At 38.2% G+C, this 27,772-nt stretch overlaps 3 protein-coding genes across 4 annotated transcripts; 2 read left to right on the top strand and 1 right to left on the bottom strand.

Moving 5' to 3' along the window:
- The first annotated feature begins 4,479 nt into the window (after positions 1–4,479).
- bub1 (BUB1 mitotic checkpoint serine/threonine kinase) lies at positions 4,480–17,604 on the top strand. Of its 2 annotated transcripts, XM_055232151.1 has the most exons (26): positions 4,490–4,692; positions 4,829–4,888; positions 5,207–5,348; positions 5,478–5,674; positions 5,790–5,830; positions 6,035–6,111; positions 6,184–6,242; positions 6,470–6,666; positions 7,247–7,320; positions 7,967–8,427; positions 8,947–8,981; positions 9,079–9,198; positions 9,632–9,730; positions 9,817–9,901; positions 10,665–10,740; positions 10,815–10,998; positions 11,085–11,136; positions 11,520–11,738; positions 12,401–12,654; positions 12,976–13,269; positions 13,824–13,924; positions 14,000–14,161; positions 14,331–14,488; positions 15,234–15,411; positions 15,505–15,611; positions 16,286–17,268. In XM_055232151.1, the coding sequence occupies exons 1-26, from the start codon at positions 4,670–4,672 to the stop codon at positions 16,485–16,487; spliced, it is 3,657 nt and encodes a 1,218-aa protein (XP_055088126.1). In that variant the 5' UTR covers positions 4,490–4,669; the 3' UTR covers positions 16,488–17,268. The 2 variants fall into 2 exon arrangements, with proteins under 2 accessions (XP_055088127.1, XP_055088126.1); XM_055232152.1 differs by lacking the exon at positions 9,079–9,198 and having other exon boundaries at positions 4,480–4,692; positions 16,286–17,604.
- A 363-nt stretch (positions 17,605–17,967) lies between these two features.
- Positions 17,968–22,127, top strand: LOC117393226 (lactoylglutathione lyase-like). Its single transcript, XM_033991417.2, has 6 exons — positions 17,968–18,071; positions 19,386–19,468; positions 20,626–20,766; positions 20,976–21,043; positions 21,142–21,231; positions 22,015–22,127. Exons 1-6 carry the CDS (start codon positions 18,003–18,005, stop codon positions 22,107–22,109), a joined length of 546 nt encoding a protein of 181 aa, XP_033847308.2. The 5' UTR covers positions 17,968–18,002; the 3' UTR covers positions 22,110–22,127.
- A 522-nt stretch (positions 22,128–22,649) lies between these two features.
- Positions 22,650–27,477, bottom strand: hey2 (hes-related family bHLH transcription factor with YRPW motif 2). Its single transcript, XM_033991142.2, has 5 exons — positions 26,832–27,477; positions 26,086–26,164; positions 25,898–25,981; positions 25,120–25,201; positions 22,650–23,092 (listed from the first exon to the last, which is right to left on the bottom strand). The coding sequence occupies exons 1-5, from the start codon at positions 26,915–26,917 to the stop codon at positions 22,650–22,652; spliced, it is 774 nt and encodes a 257-aa protein (XP_033847033.1). The 5' UTR covers positions 26,918–27,477.
- Positions 27,478–27,772: the final 295 nt, after the last annotated feature.

Raw genomic sequence — 27,772 nt, 5'->3', positions numbered from 1 at the left:
TATATGCAAGACTTTGGTAGTTGTAGTAGTACCGCCAAACATATAAAAAGTTGCAAATGATTATGTTTACCAAATGACTCACAGTGACGTAGTAATAAAGTATTTAGTATAGTAGTAACAAAGTACTTTTATGTCATTACATCCCAACCCTGTACATGTGTGAGGAGATGGGGGGGCTATAACATACCAGACAGCTGAGATCCAACAGCAGTGAGTGTGTGTAGACAGAGGGGGGAGTGTCCAGAGCTCCAGCGGGGTGCACTATTTCCTGGGAAGGCCTGTCCCGAGACCGTGGACGCTGCCCAGTGCTACGCTCTGATTGGCTGCAGCGTGTCCTTTTAGGGAAGTGCAGAGTGACAGGTGCTGGTGGTTGTAGGCTCAAAGCTGTAGGCTCCTTATTAGTCACCTCTATCTCGCACTCGCACTGGAGAGCCCTGTGACGTCCCGCGACAGTCGTAAAAAAGCAAATGTGCCACCAACATACAATTCCATATGGTGCTGTGGGAATAAAAACAATGTGAATCCACCTGACTAAAACATAAGAAGAGCTTTACAATATTGTTAGACTAGAACTAAATAAATAACAAGACAATAACAGGGCACAACAATGAACTAGAAAAATCGTGACTAATCAACCAATGACATAATTGTTATTGTGTTTTTATAACCATAATCGTTATGTGGACTAAAGGGTTGTCAGAAGTATCAAAAATAAGTTACTAACGACTACTATATCTACTATTGAAAGCAAATACTTATTATGGACAGAAATGAACCTTTTCTGAATATCTTTAGAATGATCTTGAGTTGTATCAGAACAAGTATAAGACACATAGTCTAGTATACACCCATGGATCACTATGGAACCTACCTATACCACTGAGGGATTACACATATATAAGGCCACAAGTAAAGAGCGTTCTTTATTATCATCATGGTATCAGAATTAGTATTGAGTATCGAATTTATTCCTTAGTATCAAAATCGACTTCGACTTTTTAGTATCGTGACAACACTACTCGGTTATACAGACCCTAAACCAGGCCAAAATAGCTTTTATAACAAAGAGGCAACTAAAAGCTTTCAGTTATCATATGTCTTTCTTTCTCTTTATTTGGTTTAAAATGTTTAAAATAATTTGACTAAAAATATATATATCCGACTGCTGTTACACAATCAGCACATAAGTATGCCCCATGTTCACTGAATAAGACAATATTGACAGATGATTGTAAAACTTTAATACTAAACAACATCAAATTAACCAAAATTGCAGCTAGTGAAGATGGGTGCTCCCCTAGTGTTAGCATTTACTTCATTCATTCATCATTAAGAAGTAAAAACTACATTTCTTTTGGTACTAGCCCTTAACAACATCCTTATTACCAAAACTAATTACAATCCTAATTCATGCACAAAAATATGCAAACATTATACTAATAGGCAATGATAAAGAGTTTAGCAATAGAAAAGTGTTAGTAATGTAAAGTTAGCAGCAAGGCTATGCAGGATAAGACTTTAATAAAGGTCGAATAAATACTAATGAGATACAATAACTTCTTACAAATATGCAAATTAGGAGCACGTTAGGTAGTGCTCCACTGTGTTCTCCATACACCCTGACTAGAATCATTTAGACGATTTCAGCTCTGGAACTGCCAATCTCTACTGAACTAAAGGTAGACCAGACAAATAATACTTACTGAAAAGTCTAATAATAAAGGATTACTCAAACATGTGCAAATGAAACAAAACACAACTTCAGGTATGTTTTTGATGAGGTAACAACATTCTAACATGGCTTAGAGGGCATAATAGTCAATTTTGTATAATATGGGACCTTTAACCTTTAAGTGGTACCAAAACTACTTGTAGCTTAATCGGTATTTTAATTAATAAATATGTTTGGGATATGAGATCAAATGTGGAAAATATATTTTGTGACACAGCCCTAATGCTCATTTGGACTTATCTGACAAAACCTAGCAAGAGAAGCGAATTCAGCACAATATTATATAATTTAAGCATGATCCATAAACTTAATTCAAATCAATTCTTAATTCTGTTTGCAACTGGATTATGAGTTACACTGTTTCTATTATTTATTTTAGTTGTTTTTTTTTCATTTTGTTAAAGATGCGTGGTATTTGAAAGCCATTGGAAGTGTTGCAGGAATGAGGATGCTGTTCTGGGAGCTTGATAAAAACCATACCCCATTTTTGCAGTGTTGAGATAGCAACATCATTCTGGTCTTTTTTGGGCTGGGTTTTGTCAGTAGTTGTCTTGAAGGAGCACTATTTGGCAGTGGTTTATCAGTTCCGGCACCTCTTTATCAGGAAGTAGCAGCAGATCTCTCCTGGATGGGTTGTAGATTTTGAGGCACTTTTTTCCATATAAGGAGATGAGGGGAGCACACGTTGGGCCCGGCACAGCTGCGCCCCTGAATGCACAGACACCAGAGCAGCTGCGAGGGCAATTGTCTCCACTTAAGCGCCGTTGTCCATCATTTACATACATGGGCCACACTGACCATCCAGGAACTATGAGGGGGCTGGGGCTGTCCTTTTCCAGCGTAGACCCATGTCCAAGCACTGTGGTTTTCAGAAGACATTATTATTATTATTATTATTATTATTATTATTATTATTATTATTATACAGGACAATATGTGAGATGGATAAGTTAGATATTGATAATGGAGATGGTTATTACAAAATATAAAGAGTCTGGTTCAAAATGTTTATATGTATTTAAGTCTTTATAACAAAGATTTGTGGTAGATTGGTGGCTTTCTGAATCTAGACTGTCACTATCTCAGACGTAAGTGCTTAGTTTTCCCTATTGACCATATTGTACTTTGCCATGAAATATCCAAAAGGTAAATCCACAAATGTTCAACCTGATCATTTCTATTAGTGCCTAGACCTTAGAACTCACTGTACTGCAACAACAATCTGCTCTAATTAATGTATTAGAAGAATATTGGGCAATAGAAATTTGTCATGTCATCTGAAACCCAATAGGACTACACCATTGGATCAGGGAAGAAATATATATATGACAATTATTGTTCTGGAAATATGCAAATTTTGAATGTCAAGTATGCTGTCTATAATTAAAAGTATTAAAAATGACAACAAAAAGCATTGTTATAATATCATTGAAATATCTTTATTATTATCATCATCATCATCATCATCATTATTATTATACCCGAAAATGATTGCAACAAATTTCAAGAACCTTTTCATCTTAAGCCTACAACCTATCATATTATATTTTTCATTATAGTCTGAACACTAATAATAGGATGATTAAATGATTATACATCAAAAGAGTGGCCTATATAAATCAGTGCTATTTGAGACTCTATTCAGAGCGCTGTGGTGTTGTTCTTTACACCTCCCCCTTATATAATGTGCTACATTCCTGCTGTAAACAGGCTCTGACACAGGGCTGTTGGCATCTCCTTCACAAGTCAACACAATACTTTACTCATATTGGAAACCATAAACCTAATTAAGATTCAATTATTAAAGGTGCACTAGAGGGGGTCTGGCAACTGCTTGTTTCCATGGAGATGTTGCTTTGCCTAGAATGTTTCTCAGTATGGCATTAAACATATCTATATAGAATCAATTAATTTGTGTATGTTTTAATTGTTCCTTGGAAAGCATGCATTGCTATTGTGAAATCTGATCTGTAACTCGGTAATTGGCTTGGCAGTGTCACATGATTAATTGTCTAAAAGGAACTAGATTAGTTCATGTCATATTGTGGGACATTCTGCTGACTTTCGTGAACAATATTATGTGGACATTTGAAGATAATTGGAGATTGCTGTGTACTGTTGCCTCCAGCTTTCCTAGATAAAGCCAGCTCTAAAAATATGTGAGGTGTTTAGTGTCAGTGCTCCATCCTACTGTCCACTTGTGTCCTTTTATGGATAAGCTTTCCTCCGAACTATTGTAATAATGTTACTAATTTATGCCATTAGAACCTATATTTTCTTGTTCTTAAAAGTTAAACACGAGGACGAGACAAAATAAGAGTTTTATCAGTTTTACTCTTTATCTTATCTTATTTATTTATTTAACTCTACATTAGTGAGTGGTCCTCACTTGACTGCACCGAATATCTTGATTTGATTTTTAGGAAGATCTCAGCTCCATAAACTCTGGCTCACACTAAATGACTAGGTTGTGCCTTGCCTGTTTCCATCCTGGTTTCTGAGGGCCAGTCCTTCGTCACGGCCCATGGATGTCAACCAGCTTCCTTCAGACCCCTTTGTCATGCCTAGTCTGAGCATGTTCTGGTTAAGTCTTGGATGCCATCGCTCTATTGTCTTTTTAGGTGGTCTCTATTCTACAGATACGTAAATGAGGATGGAGCGGCTTTCTTTCTTACAAATAACCTGAAGTGAGAGCATGTGTTCTTGTGCTACACAAATAAAGGGGCGGTATTTCCACGTTTTGTGACGTTACGTCACGGCGCAGAGTGATCCTTGTGTTGTGATTGGCTGAGCGCGAATTTTGAATTACACTCGCAGGGTATCCTCGTTATTTGAGTTATGCAGCAAAGTTAGATTAGATTAGATTGATTTTGTTGTTTTTATCCACATAACACTGGAGTCTTGTTTGTTGTATCGTTTTGTTTTTATCATACAGAGATGGATGTCGCCGCATATTTACAGTATGTAAACTTTTAAGTCCTTTACCTCTGTGTTAGCGTTTAGCATTAGCAACGGTTAGCATGAGAAAAAACAAGAACTTTTTGTTAACCCAATGTGATTTTGGCTCGTTTTCACCTGTATTTGTATGCTTTTAAGGCGTTTTGAGAGCAGTATAAATACGTACGTGGGAGATGATCCTCTGGAGCAGTGGGACAAGTAAGATGAAGACACTACATTACAAATAAAACCATGGTCTGTCACTACCCTGAACACACACAGACAATGCAGAACTTATCTGGTTTCAACGGTATCTCCAAGTATAACACTCACAGTTTCACAAGTCACAAAAATAAGTTTATCATGTTTATGCCTCGGTAAAGCTCTGGATGGCAGATGGGAGCTCCGCGGGGTTTGATTTGGCCCGTGGGTCGTCTAGTCACTGCTGCATTTAAAGTTTATCAGCCACAATAACAGTCTTAAAAGTTAATGTTAAATGGATGTAGATCTGACTTTGATATTTTTTTTCTCTTGCAGGTTTGTTGAGCTCCTGGAGCGGAAGTTACCTCCAAACGACACCAGTCAGCTGTCACTTGTATTTAACCGTTTAGTTGAGACATTTTTAAATGAAGATAAATACGCCAATGATCAACGATATGTCAACTACTGCATCAAATGTGTAAGAAATCGACATGATTTGTATCATGCAAAGTAGAGAGATAAATATGTGTGTTTCAATACCATCATAAAAGTGCAGTGTATGTACGTTTTATTGGAAAAATTAATTCCTTCACTTGATATTTTGCAGGCCAGCACGTACCCTGACCCCATCGCACTGTACAGTCACATCTTCAGTAAAGGCGTGGGAACATGCAGCACTGCTTTATATGTGTGCTGGGCACAACAGTTGGAACAGAGAGGCATGAATGACCAAGCCGAGGCTGTGTACCAGAAGGCCCTAGAGAACCAGGCTCAGCCAGCTGAACCACTGCTCCATGAATACAGGTGGATTATTGCTGACGAGTGTATTCGATTTTACTTTTTCCCTTTTGTAATTCTCTGCAGTTATTTTAATTCTATTTTATCAGTGTAATTTAAAATGTCTTTTATCCATCTGTAGGCAGTTTCAATCAAGAACAAAGTGTCACGTAACAGCATTAGGTACGTGTTGATACAAATGCTACTTGCTCATTGACCACTAATGCCCATTATAACTCATTTCCCCATTGAACATAATGGCCTGAAAAATTACTTCCTTCTAAGTCCCTCTGAGCAGTAAAACAATATTTCAGTTTGGGTTTTTTGCTTTTTTGTTTTTTGGCTTTTTTATTTTAAATAAGAAAATATGTTTTTCTTGTGCAACAGGAAGCCGTAACCCTTTACAAAACTCCCATTCAGCCAATGTAATGTCAACCCACAGAGAGCCATCTGCTTCAAATAAGGTTCGTGTCTTTGAATTGTGACTGTGGGAGTCATTATATGTTTAGAATTAATTATCTGTGTTTTTTTTACAGCAGTCTACAGCAGTAGATTGCCAACCTGCCAAACCAGCAGAACGTAAATACGTTATCATGTAAGATGTTGTTCTTTACTTCAGCCACTAAAAACACACTATGTGCATTGAGGATGACTATAAAGTTGTCATGGTAGAATCTACAAAAAGTGGTTTAAGTTGGACACTAGTAGACAGATTACTTGGATACTGAATGCAGGCAGACATGTGTCTAATATTTTGCTATTCTATTTGTATTGTTTACCAGAGTAATAAGTAATGAAATGACTTTTCTGTCTAATGAACAGGATTTCCCGATCTGAGTACTCGGGGAAAATCCCTCCGAGCTCCAATGATAACACTGTAGCCGCCTATGACAAGGAGGCTCTGCAGTTCGATGGGTCTGAGCTGTGCTTCGAGGAAGTGCGGGCCCAAAGGTACTTCCAAAAACTCCAGGCACAACAGGAGCAGAAGCAGGAAGAAGCGCAGAGCCAAGCAACCATTGGTATGTGTCAAATCTGAAAAAAAGAGCTTTAGACAGCCCAAGCAGATTGATAATGAATATGTTATTGTTAAAGTGGACCTATTATGCAAAATTTACTCTTTTTGGTTAAAAGCTTTTTGAGCTTTATTTAATCTCTTGAAGTTGTATTTTTAGAGTGATTCATGCATATCTGAGTAATCCTTATCCTCTTGTATTCAAGATCTCGTTGCTCAACCCCCATTTTCACCACCACTGGTACACGCTCACTGCTCTGTACTTACTACTTACTGTGTTATGTGTTAAAATGGCCTACTGGTTTGTATGATGTGCAACTATCCATCAGAGGTGCCAAGAACTGCACGGCTCTTTGTGGTGATGGCGTTTATGGCGACATTGGCTCCCATTGGGCACCGCAGTTTTCTGACATGGAAGTCAGCGAACTTGTTTCTTTTTATTAAGTTGTTTTAGCTGAATATTTTGATTTAAAATGTCCAACTTATAACATAATGATGCATGGGCATCATAGATTATAACTCTATAGCAGACATGAGCACAAGATGTCTTCTTCAAGGTGTAATAAAATAAATCCTCCTTGTTGCAGCCTTTGAAGGAGAGGAAACTCAGGATGTGAATTTCTGGATGAAGTTTAAGATGGCTCTTGACACAGTGGAGCATGTAAGTACTAAAATGCTGAGAGGTACCAGGCAGCAAAAAAGTGTTTTTTCATATTGAGAATCCAGTCAAAGTAAGCATAACCCTAGCACCACTTTACGCTGGATGTAATTAAAAAAAGATTAAATACAACATATTGTGATGTTCAGTTTAGATTAATGTCTAAAGTCTCAAGTGTTACTTTGATACAACCCTAGAGGGCACTTCATTGATTCATCCTTATTTTGTCAGAAGTGATCGAGTCCAGACAAGTACGCCAGCATATAGGTTACAAAAGTAGAATACATGTACAGTACATTTGAGTGCAGTTTATGGTTGTCAAAAGTATCGCAAATCAGATACTAATCAATACTAAAACTAGTATCAAAAGTAGTTACTCATTTGAACAGGTACTGATTCTAAATAAGTCACATTCAGAACAGAAATTAACCTTTCCTGAATAGCTTTAGAATGATTTGGAGCCGTATCAGAAATAAGTACAAGACCACATAGACATAGACTAGACTATACGCCCATGGACCACTATGGAACCTACCTGGACATGGTATCGGTATTCAGTATGAAGTGTATTCCTTAGCATGCAAATCAAGTTTGAAATTTTGCTGTTGTGACCATACTAATACAGTTGCTGAAACTCTACAACTTTCAGATTTCAGATCTAACCACAAGTGTGAGTTCAGTCACAGATGCCCATCATCCTTTAGTGCACCAACGACCACCTGCCCACCCCGGCAGCAAGAAGTCGCTGGGCTTTAAGCTGCACTCAGAGCCCAAAGTTATTGCTGACGCCCCCAGAAGCTCTGGATCTGATTCTCAAATGGACATCAATGCTTCTACTTATGGACAATCTCTCCCTGCACCAATTACTCAAGTACCCCAGCAAGTGCCAGTTCCAGCTGCCAGTGTGACAAATGAGGCACTGCTTTCAGTGGCAAACTTGTCCCATCATGCACCTCTTCCACCTGCAACAATGTCCCATCATGCACCAATCTCAGATGCCAACATATACCATCATGCACCTGCTCTAAATGCATCTGTATCACATCATGAACCCGTTATACCACAAAGGACCTCCGATCATTGTCCACCAGAAAATGACAATGAAGACAAGTAAGTGAATGCCACTCTGTTTCTGTCTGGTCTTAAAGTGCATGCTAAACTTGTTTACACCATAGTTATGATTGGACATTAAAATGTATGAAAACACCTTTTATTTTGTTAAATTAATGTTGAAACTGTCAAAAACCTGTCATCTTGTATGTAAATTGTATCTACATTTTGGATAGAATTTTTAACCCTATGCTAAGATTTAAACCATAAAAGATTGAATTAATAACTTCTATAACTAATTACAAATGCAAACTAAATACTAAAGTGTTTTATTTATTGCAGAATTTTTAAATTTACTGTATGGTAGATTTAGAATAGTTTTTGTGGTTTATATCTGCTTTTGGGTTATTGTGTCAATGGCATAAATTAGTTTCAGTAGTATTGTTTATCGCCCATCTTTACTTCAGCGATATATCAAGCGTCAAAATGCGTTATTGTGACATGCCTACCTATGATGGAACAACAATTTATTTTGCTTGTAAAAAAAAATATAATATGATCTTGACTTTCTTTATCCAGTGAGGAGGTCTGTGATGCAGAGCAGGAGGTTAACGGTACGTATACAAGTCTCTGAGCACATATCTTTTTAATTGAGTACTCCTGAAATACTTTCTAAAACACACTCTTCTCTCATTTTTCTCTGTCTGGCAGTGTCCCAGGGCGGTACTGCAAACCTGTCTCGCATCACTCCTAATAATTCTCTGGGATACATTCAGGCCACTCCTTCTCGGGTGCTACCTTCACCTACTGTTAATACTAGAGAAGCACTGGGTGAGTGACTTGGGTCCTAGCTATTCATGATGTTGAATTTCTATCTTTTTACACTTATGAAATCAAGTACTTAAGTTCATAATTTTCTAGTTTATCCAGAAAGAATCACTAATAAAAATGAGCAAAGGCTGCAATTATTTAGATAACAGAATGTATTTGAAATGCTTGAGATTCTTTGTATTGGATCATCAGTTAATATTTTCTCATGTTAGTGCTCATACAAGTTTTTGAAAATTTGCACAGAATCCTCCTTTTAAACATGCATTCCAATACCCTTCTGAAAAAATTGCCACTAAATTTATTTCCAAAAATCATGCAGCTCTAGTATAAATATTAAAATTCTGACTTGAATATGATTTATGGAAGTTTCTATTACAACAAAGCAAAACACTGTGACTTGCCTTATATCAACTGTGAGTATTTGTCCTTCTAGACGTGATAATGGACATGTTCCAGGCTCCTACACTTTTGGAGGACCCATTCCCCAATGCTTCAGAGGAGAGGGACTTTGACGTAATATATACCAGAAAAGGTATACAAAGTCATTTAGATTGGTTATAGTGAGTTATTTAAGGCTAAAAAAGTTTAATTATATTTGACATTACTTCCTGTGTGCAGGACCCAGTGTCGTACCAGCCACTTCAGCCCCATTCACCATCTTCGAGGACAATGATGAGCAGATTGAAAACAAGGAAAACTGCAGGTACAAAGTCAATTGCCAATATATTTTCATTGCAAATTATGTATTGGCCATCCTTTTACAATTGGAAAATGCACAAGGCTTAGAAGCAGCTTCATATTTTTGGATGTTTGGCATTACACAGGCATAACATAGTGCGACCGATATATCATATTCAAAAAAAGTGGACCAGAGAAGAAATGATTTTGAAGTATGTGGGTTGTGGAGAGCAAGTTATTCAATTGTACTTGAGTATGTTAAACGTGCAATATGTAACTTTTCTGGTGATATGGGGAGATGTCATTGCTTCACCTGGATTAAGATCAACTTTCATTTGTCCCACAGTGGGACAAATGTTGCAACACACAGGTCAAGAACAGCAGGAAAATAGAAACATGCAAACATAATGAAGATTAAGATAAATAGTACTATAAAGATTTACAATAGACAAAATCGCAACACTGTGTTAGCAGACTAAAGCAATAAGGCAACAACAGTTTCCTCAATAAGTAGCCATGCGGGAATTTTCCACACTACGCAATTAAACTCATCTTTCTAGCATTTATTTCATTACGAGTGCAACTAGCAGGCTTGCCTCACCATAGATCTGACCTGTAACTTAGTTTTGTGGCACTACCTTTTGTGTTCAGCTGGATTTAAATTCCATACATTCATGGAAAACCAATAACATCTCCATGGAGCAGCGTACCCTCCACCAGAAAAGTTACTTAGTACACCTTTAACTATATAGATTGATTGGAGTAATGAATAATGTTTATCTTTGCAGTGCGCCCCCTGCTGTGAGTGAGAAAGTGAAACCAGTCAGAACTCTGGCCGAACTACCCAAAGCTACCAAACCGAACGTCAGTAGCAAAACGATATATAAAACAAACTACTTCTATAACACGAGTCTAACAAAGTCCTTTTTTCCCCACAGGACACCCCAACAGAACTGACCCCAGATGAAAGTACCATGTGGGGGGCCCATTTCCACGCTCAGAACTCCCTGGCTGCGTGTCCCAACAGCACTTCGGACTTTGCCATGCTAGCCCGCTTTGTGTCTACGCCGTTCACCCACAAGACCCCCGTGAGCACCACAAACTTCTATTTCCCCGACCAAGGTACTGTCCAAAATGATTTCAAAAAGTCTTGAAGCATAATATGGCACTTTCTTTTCAAACTTTTCAATTTTTTTCCTATTTTCTAGAAGTTGGTGTAGCGCCTTCCAAAATGCTCAGCCCCTTCACCAAGAAACTGAGGTGAGTCCATAGCTGTTTTGTTAGTTTTTAACTAGCTGTTTTGTTAGTTTTTAACTAGCTGTTTGGTTAGTTTTTAACTAGCTGTTTGGTTAGTTTTTAACTAGCTGTTTGGTTAGTTTTTAACTAGCTGTTTGGTTAGTTTTTAACTAGCTGTTTGTTTGATTTGATTGATTTTAATTAGTTTTAGATATTCATTTTTATTTATATATATATAGTAATATTTGAAATGGGATTCATCACTACTTCTCATCTAATCCATAGTGAAATGGTTAAAGTCTGGACCCTGCATTGCTCACTTTAACATAATGGTCTTAAAAGCTTTGCCATTTGCTTGGAGCTCAGTGTAATAAATGTAAGTTAACTATACCTTTAACCTTCCCCAGCCCCATCATGGAGCAGAGCCCATCAGAGGAGAAGCTCAACGACACAGCAGTGACCCAGCAGTCCCTGGGCGCTCGTCAAGGCACCATCGTGGGGGAGGGCGTGGCTATGAACACCCAGCTCCTGGCCAACTCCTGCACCACCATGGTCCAGCCTGCTCCTCCTGCTGTGCTGTCCTTCAGAGACCAGACCATTTGCCCCAGCAACACCTCTGTGCACAGGTGAGAGCTGCTGGACCAACATGCTCTGTAGACCAATTGAATAGTGAGGTGCTAAATTTTAAATCTTCAAACTAAATTAAACAAAATTAAAGTTAGAAAATTTGTTTCATAGTTCAAAGTTATAAACTATACCCCATATCTCATTATAATTCACTTAAAGGTGACCCTGAATTTCACACCGCAGAATGAGGAGGTAGATATTTAGACCTGTCCAACCTGTTATATTTGTATGCATTAATTTTTGAACATGAGTACACCTTTAAAACGTCTTTTTTAAGATGAAAAAAAAAGCTATATTAGTTACATACAGCGTGCAGTGGTCTCATTTTGTCACAACGTTGCAATGGGGGAAAACACAAAATGTATAAATTTACCCCAGCCTTTCCATCTTTCTGGTCTTAAATCCTGCACTCATCATATAATCTGCACATTCATAAATGATTTAGTAGGAACTTGTATCTAGGCTTCATATCTGTTCATTTTGGGTCTTTTAAATTGGTTGACAAAAGCCTCAGAAGTTAGTCATTGGCAAATACATTTTATTATGTTTTTGGATGAAAAGAAAGACATTGATGAAATGTATTGGCTGAAACATTGTATGAACTAGTTGACCATTTAATAATCTGTGCATATGCGCAAAAAAATCAACCCTTTGCCTGCAGGAGCACTGGACCAGGATGGGAAGTCTACACCAGCCCTAAGCCCAAACCTGAACACGAGCCCTTCACCATTATGGAGGACAAGGAAGAACCTCTGTGTGCTCTCGGGCCTCCTACACAGGACGTCCCCATGAGCCCAGAGAGTGCCCCGCGGCCAGACTGGCTCACCACCCAAAGCCCGGAGGTGTCGGAGGAAAGGGACCTGGATGCCTTCCTCTCCCCTCATCACCCCAGAGCACCTTGTGTTACCCATACAAGTAGGTCTCTCGCAATAGTTACTATATCAACTTATGTTCAATATATGAAAGATCGTACAATACATTTTGGGGGTCAATGTTTGCAGTAGATACTTTTTCTTTGTACTAGTGGGTAGAGTTGCCTTATAGAAAATCAAATGCTAATCGATTCTAAAACTAGATACTCATTTGAGCTGGATCAATGTTAAAATGTCACATTCACAGAACAGAAATTAAATTTTTTGAATAGCTTTAGAATGATCTTGAGCTGTATAGAACACATAGGCTAGTATATTTTCTTCAATCAATATATCGCATTTCAAAATGTGTCATTGTTGACAGGCCTACATACAAGCCAGGATGTGCCAATGAGTCCCCAAGTGGAGTGTCATACAGACTGTGAAATGATGAGCCCGTACAAAGAAGCGAGGGCTCCGTTAGATGTGTCTATGAAAAGCGGAAACCCCAGGACAGACAGAGCTAACCCTGGGATGACTCTCATGTCTGATCCGTGGAACGAGGAGCTCATTGGGCACTTGTTGGGCAGTATGGACCCCCCCCTGACCGCGCACCCTCACTGCGTCACGTGGCAGTGCAATCTCCCCAACATCGCACCCAAAATGACCCTCTCCATGGGTGAGTGTATATGCAGTTTGTATTGAATAAAGGAATTAAATCTTTATGAGAATGTACCCATTTATATATAAATCGTTTATATCATTATCATTTATATATCATTGTAAACAGTTTTCATAAAGTTCAGAAGTTTATCCATTTTCACATGGGACAAAAGCTCATGCCATAATCTTACACACAGTTTACTGCCATCTACTGGTCATACTAGTGATCAACAGGCTGTCCTGTATTAAAGGAGACATCACATGCAAAATCAAGCTTTTAATCATGTTGTAATTGTTTTCCCCTGTCATGTACCCTGAGTTGTATTTAGTGATTTATGCACATTTGAGTAATCTGTAATCTCCTGCATTCAGCGCTCAGTACACCATTTTCCCCTATCTATATATCTCATTCATATATATATATATATATATAATTTTTTTTTTTTTTGTTAGATCAAATTGTTTAATAATGATTCATGAGTGGTGTTATGTTATAACAATATAGTAGCTAAAAACATAATATGTCAAAGTTTTATCTGTGGGACTGTAGTAACTCAGATTTATTCACAGGTAATTCATCTTTGCGGGTGGATTGTGTTCTTGGGGAAGGAGCTTTTGCCAAAGTTTACCAGGCCACAGACCCCATGTCGTCTGACAAGATGGTTCTGAAGGTGAGTCTTGAGACAGATGACTTAAATGACACAATATTAAATCAGTTTTGTAATGTCATATTTTAATCTTTGCAGGTGCAGAAACCAGCCAATCCCTGGGAGTTTTACATTAACACACAGTTGGACGCTCGCATACCTCAGTCAGTGCGTCATTTCTACAGCAGTTTTCACTCTGCTCATTTCTTCAAAAATGGTAGCGTCCTCCTCGGAGAAATGCACAACTACGGCACACTGCTGGTAACAACTCTTCTTTTGATTCTCTTTATCCACTGTAATACAACGTCATAATTATTAATCAGACATATTAAATTTTGTTTTTGATAGATACAAAAAACCTTGAGTCTTGCATAAAAGTTACTTCAAAGTTGTTAACGTCTGTAAAATATTATCTTTTTGTTGTGTCCAGAATGCAGTGAACATGTACCGTACTTTGGGGGACAAAGTGATGCCTCAGCCTCTGGTCCTGTACTTCAGTGTGTGTATCCTCCACATGATCGAGCAGCTGCACAGTGTGGGTATAATCCACGCGGACGTCAAACCAGACAACTTTCTACTTGGAGAGAGGTAAGTAACAAATGAATCATCTACAAGGCCAGGAAAACGCAGACATGAATTAGAAACGTATTAAAAGCAACAGTTATATTTGCCATTGTGAAACCTCCTGGTATTTAAGACCATTACAAATCAAGTGCACAGACTTTTTATCAACTGTAAGATAATAATTTTGTCATCAACAATGATCACGCCTAGTGATGGGCAAGGCTTCAAGAAACACAGTTTGAGCACAGTTTGAAACACTTCCCCACAGTGACATCTTTTGGTAATGAGTTGGTACAACATTCTGACTGGTTCCACAAACCATCCTGTTATGTGGTTGCCAATAAAATAAGTTCATTTTTATTTGTGTCGCTGCTTCTCTCGGCTTTCATGAACACTCAACATGGGACAGACATGAAAACATCTTTTAAACTTTGTTGGAGCAGGTTGAGACATTCTGTTCTGGGGTTTATTTAAAACCCTTGAACTGAATTAAATAAATTTGAACTGAATTTTTAAATAAAAGTATTTCACTGTTATATTTTGCACCTTCGGAAAAGTCAAATATAGATTTCAAACAAAGGATTTTCATTTTATGACATTTTTGTGCCTCTATTACCACAAGATGTTTAAGCCCTTGATCCTTCATCAGGGCAAACTAAAGATGGCTGTCTCCGCTTTAAACCTGTTGGCAGAAGTCACATGTGCCAGGTGGGAGGGCATTAAGTCACCTAGTACATCATTAACACATTTCTGCTCTCTTATGTCTCAGGTTCCTGGAGAAGAGAAGCTTTGATGGGGAGAACCTGGACCACGGCCTGGTGCTCATCGACCTGGGCCAGAGCATCGACATGAGGCTGTTCCCACAGGGCACCGCCTTCACCGCCAAGTGTCTCACCTCAGGCTTCCAATGCACTGAGATGCAGACAGGCAGACCGTGGAACTATCAGGTCTGGCTCAAACACTTCAAATGAACCAAATATCAAATAGTAGTGATATGTTAAATCCAGATGTGATCTAACATGGTGTGATTTTGGTTTCAGACGGACTACTTTGGTGTTGCGGGCACTGTCTATTGTATGTTGTTTGGGACCTACATGCAGGTGGTAAATGATGATGGCATCTGGAGGACTAATGGTGTATTTAGAAGGTAAGACACCAGGCAACAAGTACAGGTTAAGTAGTGCTGTGATTCTAAACTGCTGAGGAAGAACCCAAAAGTGCCAAAAATAGGTATTTACCTAGCAAAATTAAGTTAAAATAGTGAGCCTTTTTTAACCTTCCTAAACAATAGGAGGCAGTATGTGGGACATTGCATCCAGAAGAAACAAGAGTGAGAAGGCAGAGTACAATGAGGTCTGGTGCATATTGCTGATCAACCCCTTGTTTTCACTGCCTCTGGCATATGCTCACTTTTCTGTTCTTAATGTTATTTTCTTACATGTAGGATTGTGTAGTCATTATGATACAATTTAAAAATATCTCTGGCTCACTAGTGTGATCTGTAGCTATTGATCAGAGGAGCCAACAGCTGCTTGGCTTTTTGTTATGATGACGTTTACAGCGTAGTCTACTCACATTGGGCACTGCTGTTTTCCAACACGGAAGTCAACAGATGTGTTTCTTTTATTAAGTCGTTTTAGATGAATATTGTGATTTTCAGTTGTTCAAATTATAAAAATAGTGACAGTAATAATCCACAATAATTCACGGGCATCATAGATCTGAACTATACACCAGACACAAGCACAATATGTCTTCCTTGGCATCCTATATGTATTATGTAATATTAAACTTCTTCTTGATTTTCTTCCCTTTTTGCAGGAACCCTCACAGTGACTTGTGGCAGCAGTTTTTCCACACTCTGCTGAATGTTCCGGACTGCAACTCTGTACCAGACCTGAGAGGTCTGAGGCAACAGCTCCTGTCTGTGCTGGAGCAAAACTACAGCTCCAAACTGGCCTCACTAAAGAGCCGTCTGGTCGTTCTGCTACTGGAGAACAGCAGGAATAACCAACGCAGATGACCACCACCCACCCTTATGGACTTTAATACTGACTCTTTGGCTTTGGCCACAAGTAGCCTGATCCTTTTAGACTTTCTAAGTTTATTATGTTTTTATTGTACTACTGGCTTGAAACGTCCTTGGACTGTGACATGGTGAAATTTGGGTTAAATTGAAGATGACAATTTTTCACATATGATCCTAAACATGAGGACTGCTTTGTGCCAACCTTTTAAAGTTACCATTTAATTAACCCCCCCCCCCCCCCTCTCGTCTTCCTCTGCCAGACCAATCTGTCACACTATCAAACAGTAGTAACACATATAGCATCTTGTGGTGAGATGTGAGAAAACAGTGCTGGGTCGGCCAATCTAATTACTGATAGTAGCTTTAAATACAGATTACAAAGACTAAAATTAAAGTTAAACATGGTTGGTGCAATGTACTTCAGTCTACTACTTTTATCATGAAGCAATGTACCAGCAGAAGGCACAAATGTCACAATAACTCAAAATATTAGCAAAATGTTCAAATAAAGGGTATTGCTGTGCAAAGAGAATGAAGTGGAGTGAACAGAGCATTTTGAGCTTTTGAGATGTAGACCAACTAATGGAAAGGGGTTACTCAAATGTGTGAATAAAACAAAGCACAACTCCAGGCGGACCTTTAAAACATTGTAAATAAAATCCAGTCCAGTGCATAACGCTACTAATTGTACTTTATGCTATTATTTCTTAATTTGTTGCCAACCAAAAAATTTTTTGTATTTTGCGATGTTATTTTATTAAAATTGTTGAATTTTATAAAATAGCTATGTTCATGTTCATTCTGTCATGCTCCTTTTGAAATGCCCCTGGTGATGGAGGGACAAAAATGCAGATAAAATGTTAAGAAACGAGCCTTGACTTGTCCCTAAAGGCCAAGATCTGTCTCTGTAGACAACAATGTGTCATTTCTAACATGTATGTGCAGAGGAGGATAGTACTCTTACACTTTACTCAGTTATATTTACTTGAGTAACCTTTTAAAGAAGTTGTACTTTTCTAGCAGCACGTTTGCTTTAACTTGAGTATTTTTTTTATTTTTATTGTAGTAACATTACACTTGAGAAAATGTTTTTGGTGACTCTTCCCACTCTAAATCCTTTTTTATTCTTGCTTGAGTAATTTCTTCTGTTCCAATGTTTATATAGGTTTTGGTCCTATATCATGCTATTTCACATTATGTAACTCAGTTTGTAATTATGTTAAGACTATATAGGATAACCAGCAGACATAATTAAAACTGTCAGTTTTAGGCTTCCTTTGTATATTGATATAACTGATAATTACTACCGGTATATTAACTTCCTCCCTTGTCTGGCAGTTTTTGTAATGTTGTTCACTGCAGTGCAAAACCTAAACATCTGGTTGGACGACTGCAGTTTTGGGGCGTGGGAGGAGTTTAGTGCAACCTCTAAGCTGTTTTATAAAATGAGCCAGGGTTTGTTCCATTCACACACAGGTAGTGATAGGAGCGGGAGAAAGAGCGAGGAAGATGGCCTCTCAAGGGCTGACCGATGAAGAGGTGTCTGCTGTCTGCAAAGAGGGACACCCCATGACTCAGGTAAGGGGAAAACACTATTAAAGTAGCTGTTCCTGTTGTCGAGTTGTTAACCAGTAAAACAAGTTTGCAATCAGGTTCTTGCACAAAGTAAGTAGGCCTGGTCTAGCAGTTTAAAAGTTTTAGTCAAGTTGTCGATGGTCAGTTATAAAGTGAATCAACGTGGGACTGTAAAACTGCTGCCTTCTATGGCTGATATATAGTGTTTTCCAATCAGGGGTACAGGGGCCCTAGACTTTAAAGGTCCTATATTGCGCAAAATTGACTCTTGTTTCCTCATTAAAAACATACCTGGAGTTGGGTTTTGTTTGATTCACACATGTTTAACACACAAACCCTGCATATTTAGGGTGAGTTCCTTTCTCTCTTGAAACACTCCACCAGTTTTTAATCTCCATGGACCTTCACTAGAGTCATTTGAATAATTTCAGCCCTGGAATTTCCAATAAACAAGGGGTAAAAGTAGATGTTAACTTGAAATCTACCACTTCATGACATCACAAGGTGGAACTGAGTATTTTGAGCTTGGAGATGCAGACAGACGAATACACAAAGCACAACTGAAGGTATGTTTTTGATGAGGTAAATATGGCTCAACGCTCACAAGAGTCAATTTTGTATAATATAGGACCTTTAAATTTGAGGGCCCCTGTATCCCTGGTTGGAAAACATCAGCCACAGATGGCAGCAGTTTTACAACATAACATAGATCAGAAAATAGCGTAATATGGGCCCTTTAAAAATGAAAATATAATTGATTACCTAGCCTAGCCTATGCCTATAGTACCCGAGTGAGAAACATGAACTGAGGGGGTGGTTGAGATAAAAAGCATCTACACTTGCAACATTGTTTTGGTGCTTTTGTGTAAGTGTTATTACTGCTTACACAGCAACAACACTTTCCTGCCTAAGTACTAGAAATGATGTATAATTGCTTAGAGTGACAGACTCCACAAATTTTCCATAGCCTAGTAATTTAGGAAGCAACTCAAAATGTACCGTAAACTACTAAGCATCATATTAATAATACAGTAAAAAAAAAAAAAACATTGTAAAAAATTGCACAAAGTTGTCATCTCAGCTGCTGCCACCAGATGCCGTCAAAATTGCACTTGACTGTTAGAAACGACAACCATTTAGGCCTTGAACACATTCTTGACCTCTTTAACATGTGATTAGTAAAACACGAGGGACTGTGCTGGGCTATCTAAAGGGTTTTGTCAACATGAGTATTTGTGCTTTTGCTTGGATAGATCTTCTCTCTTAAGTGTCAATGTCAATATCAGCAGACAGTTTGTGACAGTGTTGTGTGTGTAGGATTACATGATGCAGCAGACCACGTTGAGGGTCAAGGATCCTGCACGATCTCTGAACTTCTATACCGGGATCCTGGGAATGACGTGAGTCCCTTTACAGGAGCAGGATGAACATGAATGTGGACAATGCAACTGCTTCTGCAATAACACGATACGATTTTTAGTTTATCATAGAAAAAGAGAAAGAGAGAGGGGGGTGGGTGGGGGTAAGGGGTGACAGACATGGATCTGTTCTGGATTCAGGGCTCCATTAATACTTGTCTGTAAAAAGTATGACACAAAAAGCCAAAGGCAGCCCTAAAACGCATCCAACTGAACTTTGAACTCTTTTTTTTAATTGCAGGTTTAAATCAATCACCATAACAGCATGACCACTATTTTGATGTATAACCTAAAAAAGTCAGGTCTTATTTTTCATTTACTGTCCACCGAATCCAAACTGGACTCTCCTGACCTGACCTGTGGTGTCCCCTTATCCAACAGAACAAATGTAAAGACTATGGCTTCAACTTTCAATTTATGGCATTTTAAACAGGAAGAAGTCCAAATCAGAGCATGAGTCAATTCGTCCGTGCTTGAGGGTCATGTCTGTTTTGTCAAGTACCTCATGAGCCAAACATTTAGCAAATGAAAGTCCATGCATGTTTTTACAGTGCATCCTTTATAACATGTGAAGCACCATTAAAAAAAGTAGCCTATTTTAAAAAGTTGTACTTAAATGAAATATACCCCCTTGATCTGTGGCCTAAATGCAGTGGTGGGATGTAATCAAGTAAAAGTAGTCAGGTATCTGTACTTTCTACTCTACAATATTTTTGCACTAGAATGAAAAGCAAAAGTATGTTTTATTACTGATTGAGACCTGCTGAAAAGGCTGAGAGTTTATTTTTAGCACTTTCGTAGTTTGAGCAAACAAAAATATACAAATAAATACAGCTAGAAAAAAAAACAATTGATTAAAAATTCAGCATAAATCTTTATCAAAATAAATTCACTTGAAACTTTATTAGACCTCAAAATCTGTGAGAAATACTTTTACTTTTTATTCTTTAAGTACATTTTTAAACAGGTACTTTATTACTTTTTACTTTAGTCGATTTTTTCAAGTTATCCTTTTACTTGAGTATTATTTTTTTCTTGGTCTGGTAGCTGTACGTTCACTTATGTAAGGTAGCAGAGGTGTAACAAAATGGAGTACGTCTTCCACCAGTGCCTAAATGAGACATAGTGTTTGTTCTCAGTTTACTACAGAAGATAGACTTCCCAGCCATGAGCTTCACTCTGTACTTTCTGGGCTACGAGGACAAGGCCAACATCCCAGAGGAGAAGCTGGAGAGGACCGCATGGACCTTCTCCAGACATGGCCTCATCGAACTCCTACAGTATGGACCATATTAAATTACTCTGTACTGCCCCCTAGAGATACATTGGAACGCCTATGTACTACCTCTCCCTCTAGAAAATTGCTGCATTGTCTAATAATAAAGGCTTAAGGCTATTAGCAAGTGACAGTGTGATACCTTTAGTACTACCAGTGACATGCAACGGTAGTATGGATATTTCAAAGTGTATCATATCTTGTGTTTTTCAGTAACTGGGGAGCACAAAAAGATAAAGACTTGAAGTATCACCATGGAAACAAAGCACCATTGGGGTTTGGTGAGTCCTCTGCCTGTACACAGTGACCTGTTACTGAAGCTCTATTCATAATATCAATAACTGTGGCAGAGTTATTGTAATAAAGTTCCTGTTTGTAGGGCACATTGGTATTTCAGTTCCTAACCTCACTGAAGCTTGCTCCTACTTTGAGAAATGTGGGGTTACATTTGTGAAGAAAGCATATGCAGGTACAACATGCTTTTTGTTTTTGTTTTGGATTAAACATACACAAAGGATTAAACATAGACAAAGAAAATGATTTATTCTTAATTTCAAAAGCATTGGACATGAGGTCCTATTATTTTTGTTATAATTTGGTGTTTTGGTTTTAAGACGATTATCCAATCAGAAAGCAGGATGGCTCTCACTTGAGTCCCTTATTTGTGTTGCCATTTTCAGTGCTGAAATCCAGCTGCTTTAAACCTAAAAGAACGATCTCTGATCTGAATGGTCACTATCTAAACCCCAGCACCTGCAGTCAATCATGAATCAGTGCTAGTGAAGCCTCTGCAGCTCAGAGAGTGAATTTTGGAGTTTCTGGAATAAGAAAAAGTTTCTGTGTCTCCATCTGCAGGTTAAGGCTCTGGCAACCCAGGTTTAAATGTGACTGTCATACCCTTTTGAAACTGTAAGAGCACAGGCTACATACCATTCCTTTAACTATCAATGTGTAACAACTAATGGGAAAACAAATTAGAAAAAAATAGCCTGTTGGAACCACAAGAGGGCGCCTCTCACTAAGCATTTATTTACTATGTTATAATTTAAAAAGCAAATTCCAATATATTGTGAAAACAAATGTATGCAACAGATAAATACATTTTAAGTTTGAAAACAATAAAGCAAAAAATAACAATGTTATGGGATGTATAAAAATAACAGAACAAATTGCATGCGATGGATGAACAAAATAAATGAAAACTCCAGTATTATAATTGTAACCTTTAACCTTCTCTTCCTGTTTGTTTCAGGTAAAACAAAGAATCTGGCGTTTATACAGGACCCTGACGGATACTGGATTGAGATTTTGAACCCTAAAAATATGTGCGAAGTAATGTCTCAATGAACCTCTAATTTATTAACACTTCTCCATACTCCAATTGTTTGCAATGTACTGTATGTTCAGGGCAATATTTAATCATAGAACTACAAAATCAATACAAATTATCTATCTGAAAGTACTCACATTTTTATTTGTAAAATGCTTGCAAAGTTTTTAGATGGTAAAATGAAACCGCCTGAGCCAATTTGTTTACAATCAACTTAATTTATGTTCAATTAAGGGCTTTTTTAATTACCTTTGGCTTCCAACAGCCACAAGAAGGTTGTTTCAGACTGTTAGATATCAGAAACAGGGGATGGCTAGTTGGTCACAGTTTAAAAATTGTAAATCAAATTCACAATGTTATTTACATATTAGCAGCGAGTTACATTCAAACAGCAGAAATGAATTGGCCAACCTAGATGCTACATGTAGATTTTTAGACCTATACTGTGTTTTGCTTAGATCCAAGGATAAAAATAAAAGAATAGTTAATAGTTAATAGTGATTGTAGAGTTATGCCTGACTGGTGTACTTCAGGCGGCCTCCGACTGTTTCCGTGTGTCAGAGAGCCCCCACTTCAGTCCCCCAGGGTCGGTATGGTTTACTGCTGCTGTGGGGCGTCTGAAGACCAGCGGACGACACAGGGGAGGGGGCAGGCGGACTGATGTTAGCCTGCACGGAGGTGAGGCAATGGGGTGTGAAAAGTGGCACACACGCCCCCTCCACCGGTACTGGGAGAGTGTTGAGTCCATAGAGCGCAGGTCTGAGCGTTGTGGTGGGGGGCCAGTGGGGGTGCAGGTAGGCGTGTGAAGGGGGGTAGTGATGTTGGGGCGGCAGGTGCAGGCGGCAGGCGCAGGAGGTCAGGTGGGACAGCAGCCTGGAGCGCAGAGGGTCCATACAATCCAGTCCCTCCACAGAGCTCAGGTACCGGGACACCTCTGACACACACTCCCGGAAGCCCAGAGACAGGAAGTCCTGAGCCAGGGCCTGGGCATCAAAGTAGCCTGAGGAGGACAGAGGAACAGGGGGAGAGAGAACGTACATTATTTGCTGTTATTATATTGTCTGGAAAGGCAAGAGCGTCCCTTTTACTATGCTTTACAAGACATGGGGGACTGAAACTGTATACAGCAGAGGTGTCCAAACTATGGCCCGGGGCCCAAATGTGGCCCTCAGCCCTTCAGTTGAAGTGGTCCAAATGATCATAATCAGTACTTTTTACAGCGAATTTGAGTAATCCTATCAATATAACCTAAATAACACCACATTGCATTGTCATACAGACCTAATATTAATATTTCAAGCCTTATTTAAAGTATATTGAATGCACCCTTCTGAATTATCCACTGTATTGACCACTGGTCTGTGGCCCTCTGTATCAAATATTTTTCAAGATATGGCCCTTGGTGAAAAGAGTTTGGGCACCCCTGGTATACAGTCTCCACACTTTCAGATTCCTGTGAATGACAAGTAGAGTAGTAGATTAAACAAACAATGAAACCCATGGTTTACAAGGTGTAATTGGAATTTCCCAAAATTGAATGGTTGTCCAATGGACTCTATGGTCTAGTTCCAGACCCTCTTGGATTCCAACAGAAATTAGGAGGGACTGGCTCACCTGGCAAGTTAGTACATGCAGTGAAAAAAGCAAAGGTGTATTTTTATTGCATACTTCATTGTATTATGGTTGTGATTGCTCTGTATATGTAAAGCATGAATAGTTATGAGTAGATATGTTCTATTTGCCCTGGGGTTGACTGATGGACGTAAGACCAACCATTCACTGTTCAAACAGTTCACAGTGGACATATATTGACCTCAAGAGCTGCTTATACAATATATCTGCAGCAAACATGTTCACAATAATATTGCACATTACATTATCCAATCTCATTAATGTTCTAGCACAGATGCTACAAAAATCAATGAATGGCACTTCTGTCTTGGCGTGTGATGTTTTTCACTCTTGTGTTGTGTATAATGCTACTGTTGCTGTATGTGACTAGTTCTCCATCCTCTCAGCCGTTTCCTGAACAGTCAAAATCGAAGTCAACAGCCCAGAGCCAAGTCCTCCCCTGCAGCTATTTCCCATGGACCTCCACTCTGATGTACAGATTATCCTATAGATTCATTCATTATGTTATAGCTTCATAGACTCCAGCTGACAGGCATGCAGTATGATTTATGTCAACATAATAAAGAGACAGTATTGAGCATTATAGATTATAATGATAATGTTCTTGAGGGAAAGTGAGTATACATGAATAATACTTTTGTTTAGCTTGACTTTTGATGTAAAAACTGTCAAAGGGACTGACTGAGTTTTAGCCCAAGGATCTACCATAAAAAGTAAAAATAAAATACTTTTGGCATTTTACATAATGTTAGTGAAATTGCATTTCTGTGCTGTACTAAGGGCACTCACTGCCAGCTCAGTCCTTGTTATCTTGGCCTATGCCATCAGAGGTATAATAGTCCCTACAACAAAAGCTGGACTGCACTAGACTGAAATGGACAGCACTATCACAATGACTGCAGGTGCTGCGTCCTGTACTGATAATAAAAAAACTCCTCCTGCATTAGAACTACAGCCTCATGCCTCTTACAACTCTTGCACTACTTCAGTTTATTCTACAACACATACTAATAATCACATTTAAACCAATAATATTAATTATATATATTAAATAATATTTAATAAAATATTTCTGAACAGTTTGGTTATGCACTGTTTTCATTGCACACCAGTTTGATTTATGGAGTTATCAGATTACTGAAATGCCATGTAAACAGTTACATCTCATCTAATCTGATTTCTCTCTGATTGTTCACACGTGCAGGTTTTGACACAAAAAATTATACAAAAAAGGGCAAACTAATGTGGCAAAGACAAAAAATGAAGGAAAATGTTGCAAGACTGAAACAGTTATTTTAAAATCCACTATACATTGCTTTTCCAAACACAAGTTACTCTAAACAACAACAACAAGCCTTCAATCTAGTACAGAGACAGACTTTAAAAAGGCCTCACCTTTTCCTCCTGTGGCCTGAAGCATCTTCAGATGGTCCACAGTCATCTGAAGGATCTCAGCTTTTTCCAGTTTAGCAGAGCCCTGCACATTCAATATCATTTTTATTTTTTTAAATTCATTCATTGCATGTTAGGCTTTATATTGGTAGTTTTCAGATTATCGACGGACGATGTCATACTCTCAGATGGGGGCAAGAACCAGTTTTTGCTATTGATTATGTTGTATTTTGCCATGAAATAGCTAAAAGGTAAATTAACAACTGTTGAAACTGACCATTTCTATTAATGACTACTAGAACAAATAACTCCATCTACTTTATCACAAGAAAAATCTGCATTTTAACTGTATTAACTTGACTTGCCCCCATCCTTATTAAATATTATTAGTTTATAGAATGTTGGGATGTCATTTTTTCACTCCTACAACTTTTTGTCAAATTGACATATTTGAACTTTTCTTTTACTATCATCACCTGAAACTCAGCAATATACATATTTATATTTATTCATATACATGCATTAGTAGTGTTACATATTAAATGAATAAGAATGTTTCACACACAACTTGTGGTGTTGCAATGTCAAATTTTAGTGTTATGATTATTAAGACAGTTAAGTTTTGTTCTTTTTATATGCCTGCATGGGTTTATTATGCTGGGAGAACATAGATGCAACAATGCTACTACAATGGCAAGCTACTTGTAATTACAATTAAGGGTAAAACTAGTTAATCAAGTCAGTCTTACCACCAAATTAAATTAATGTTCTTGTTTGTCACCTGTTTCTCAAACGCAGAGGGCACCAGTCTCCTTAGCTCTGACAGACTGTTGTTGATCCGGTCTCTGCGCCTCTTCTCAATGATCTAAACATGACAAATTAAGATTAATTTTGATCAATGACTACTGTTACTGCTGTTACCACTGTTGCCATTACTCATAGTCATTCATAGCTTTTCTTTTTAATTACCCCTCTGCGCTTCTTCCGGGCTATGACTTGAGTTGTTGTGGTTGGGGAGGCGTATCTTATGAAGGATGCCTTTATATGTCTGGAAAAAGACACAAATATTAAAACAGATAAAAAATAAATAAATTCACAATCAGAGGTGGGTAGTAGTCAGTTACATTTAAACAGTTAGATTTACTTGAGTAACTTTTTTTTGGTGAAATTATACTTTTCAGAGTACTTTTATTGTAGCATACTTTTACTCCTACTTAATATTTTTACTTGAGTAAGTTGTGATTTCTCTTCCCACTGTGAGTAACACTACAGGTGACAAAAGCTTTACATTACTCTTTAAGTCTACTACTACTCTTACTTGAGTAGTATTTTTCCCAAATACTTTTTTACTCTTACTTGAGTAATTTCTTGGACTACTTTGAACTTCCACTTGAGTAATATTTTGAAATAACGTTACATTACATCCACTACAATTATAAGTTCTATAAATTATTCATTATTACTTTATTACAACCTGCTTGATGACCAGTTTTGTCATTTAAATGTATTTCTTTAATATATTTATCGTTTAATATAAGTTAGTCTACACAGCCTACTGAAATCTTATCTAGCCCACTGTTATGCTAAAGATAAGCTAGCCCATCAGCTAAAAATGTTTAAAAAAAAAAAAAAAAGTTTTAAAATTTTTTTTTTACTGTTTTTAATCTAAAACAGTATTAACTATTTTTAATACAGTTTTTTGTGTATTTGCTCACCCTGAATACATATTTTCACAGCCCACATCGATGGTTTCCTCCGAGTCAGTGTCACCGGAGCTGCTGTCTTCAGAAGGCCGCTTCATGATGCGCGGTTGGCGGGGACGCTCCTGGCCTCTACCCGGGAAACGGCTGGAGGTGTGGTGGTGGTGGTAATTTTCCAGGTAAAACAAAAAATCAAAATAAACCTACATATTCCCTTTCATATCTAATGATATTACCATACATTCCTAATACATTTAACCAATCTTACAAAAATGAAGATTAGATTTTAGCCAAATTTAGTTTAAGCTACCCAAAAGTGTAAACAAATATTAAATGAAAAAGGATAGCCAAATGAATTTCAAAAATCCGAAATCAGACACACAAATTAAAATTGTATCCCCTATCTTGAGAAAACGTAGTTCTATCAGCGGCGTAGAACTAGAAAATTGGCCGGTGAAAGCAGCCTGTGGCTCGGTTGCGGTGTGGCCTGATCACCGGTCCGCTGCCCCAGAACAGCTGCCCTCTTTCCCCGCCTCTCTGAGCTTGTCCTCGGCTTCAGACACTTTTCCCACGGAGCCTGGGAGCCGATCGTGCACACGCTCACACGCACTCCGCATGAACCAGACCAGACAGGCGGATTTATCTGAAGAGGGACCAGCCCCAGCTCCGTCTGTAGGATTCTTCCATGTCTACACTGTATTTGTGAGCATTTGGGCGGTTCCAGAGGGCTTATTCGTGACGGACAAGTGTATGAAAAGAGGCCAGAGACAACCTACTAAATTTCAAATGCCAAACCTGTAGCCTAACCCATTTCTAAGAATATATATTTTACTCCTACTTGAGTAAAACATTTGGTGACTGTCCCACAGTAAGTGTACACGTGACAAAAGCTTTATGTTGACAATATGAAATGATTATAATGATCCTCTACCTGCTTGTCTCCATGTAGATTTTGC

Source organism: Periophthalmus magnuspinnatus, chromosome 24, assembly GCF_009829125.3.
Source record: "Periophthalmus magnuspinnatus isolate fPerMag1 chromosome 24, fPerMag1.2.pri, whole genome shotgun sequence".
NCBI classification, from domain to species: Eukaryota; Metazoa; Chordata; class Actinopteri; order Gobiiformes; family Gobiidae; genus Periophthalmus; species Periophthalmus magnuspinnatus.
This window is presented reverse-complemented; position numbering and strand designations above follow the sequence as displayed.

Bases quoted from the DNA above. Each gene is read 5' to 3' on its own strand.
- hey2 (XM_033991142.2), bottom strand. From the start codon at position 26,917: ATGAAGCGGCCTTCTGAAGACAGCAGCTCCGGTGACACTGACTCGGAG. The intron at 25,982-26,085 runs GTAATTAAAAAG...TGTCATGTTTAG, and splicing joins CCCGGAAGAAGCGCAGAGGG to ATCATTGAGAAGAGGCGCAG. The intron at 23,093-25,119 runs GTGAGGCCTTTT...TGTCCTCCTCAG, and splicing joins TCAGGCCACAGGAGGAAAAG to GCTACTTTGATGCCCAGGCC.
- LOC117393226 (XM_033991417.2), top strand. From the start codon at position 18,003: ATGGCCTCTCAAGGGCTGACCGATGAAGAGGTGTCTGCTGTCTGCAAA. The intron at 18,072-19,385 runs GTAAGGGGAAAA...TTGTGTGTGTAG, and splicing joins AGGGACACCCCATGACTCAG to GATTACATGATGCAGCAGAC. The intron at 21,044-21,141 runs GTGAGTCCTCTG...TCCTGTTTGTAG, and splicing joins CAAAGCACCATTGGGGTTTG to GGCACATTGGTATTTCAGTT.
- bub1 (XM_055232151.1), top strand. From the start codon at position 4,670: ATGGATGTCGCCGCATATTTACA. The intron at 9,199-9,631 runs GTGAGTGACTTG...TTGTCCTTCTAG, and splicing joins TAATACTAGAGAAGCACTGG to ACGTGATAATGGACATGTTC. The intron at 10,741-10,814 runs GTCAGTAGCAAA...TTTTCCCCACAG, and splicing joins CCAAAGCTACCAAACCGAAC to GACACCCCAACAGAACTGAC.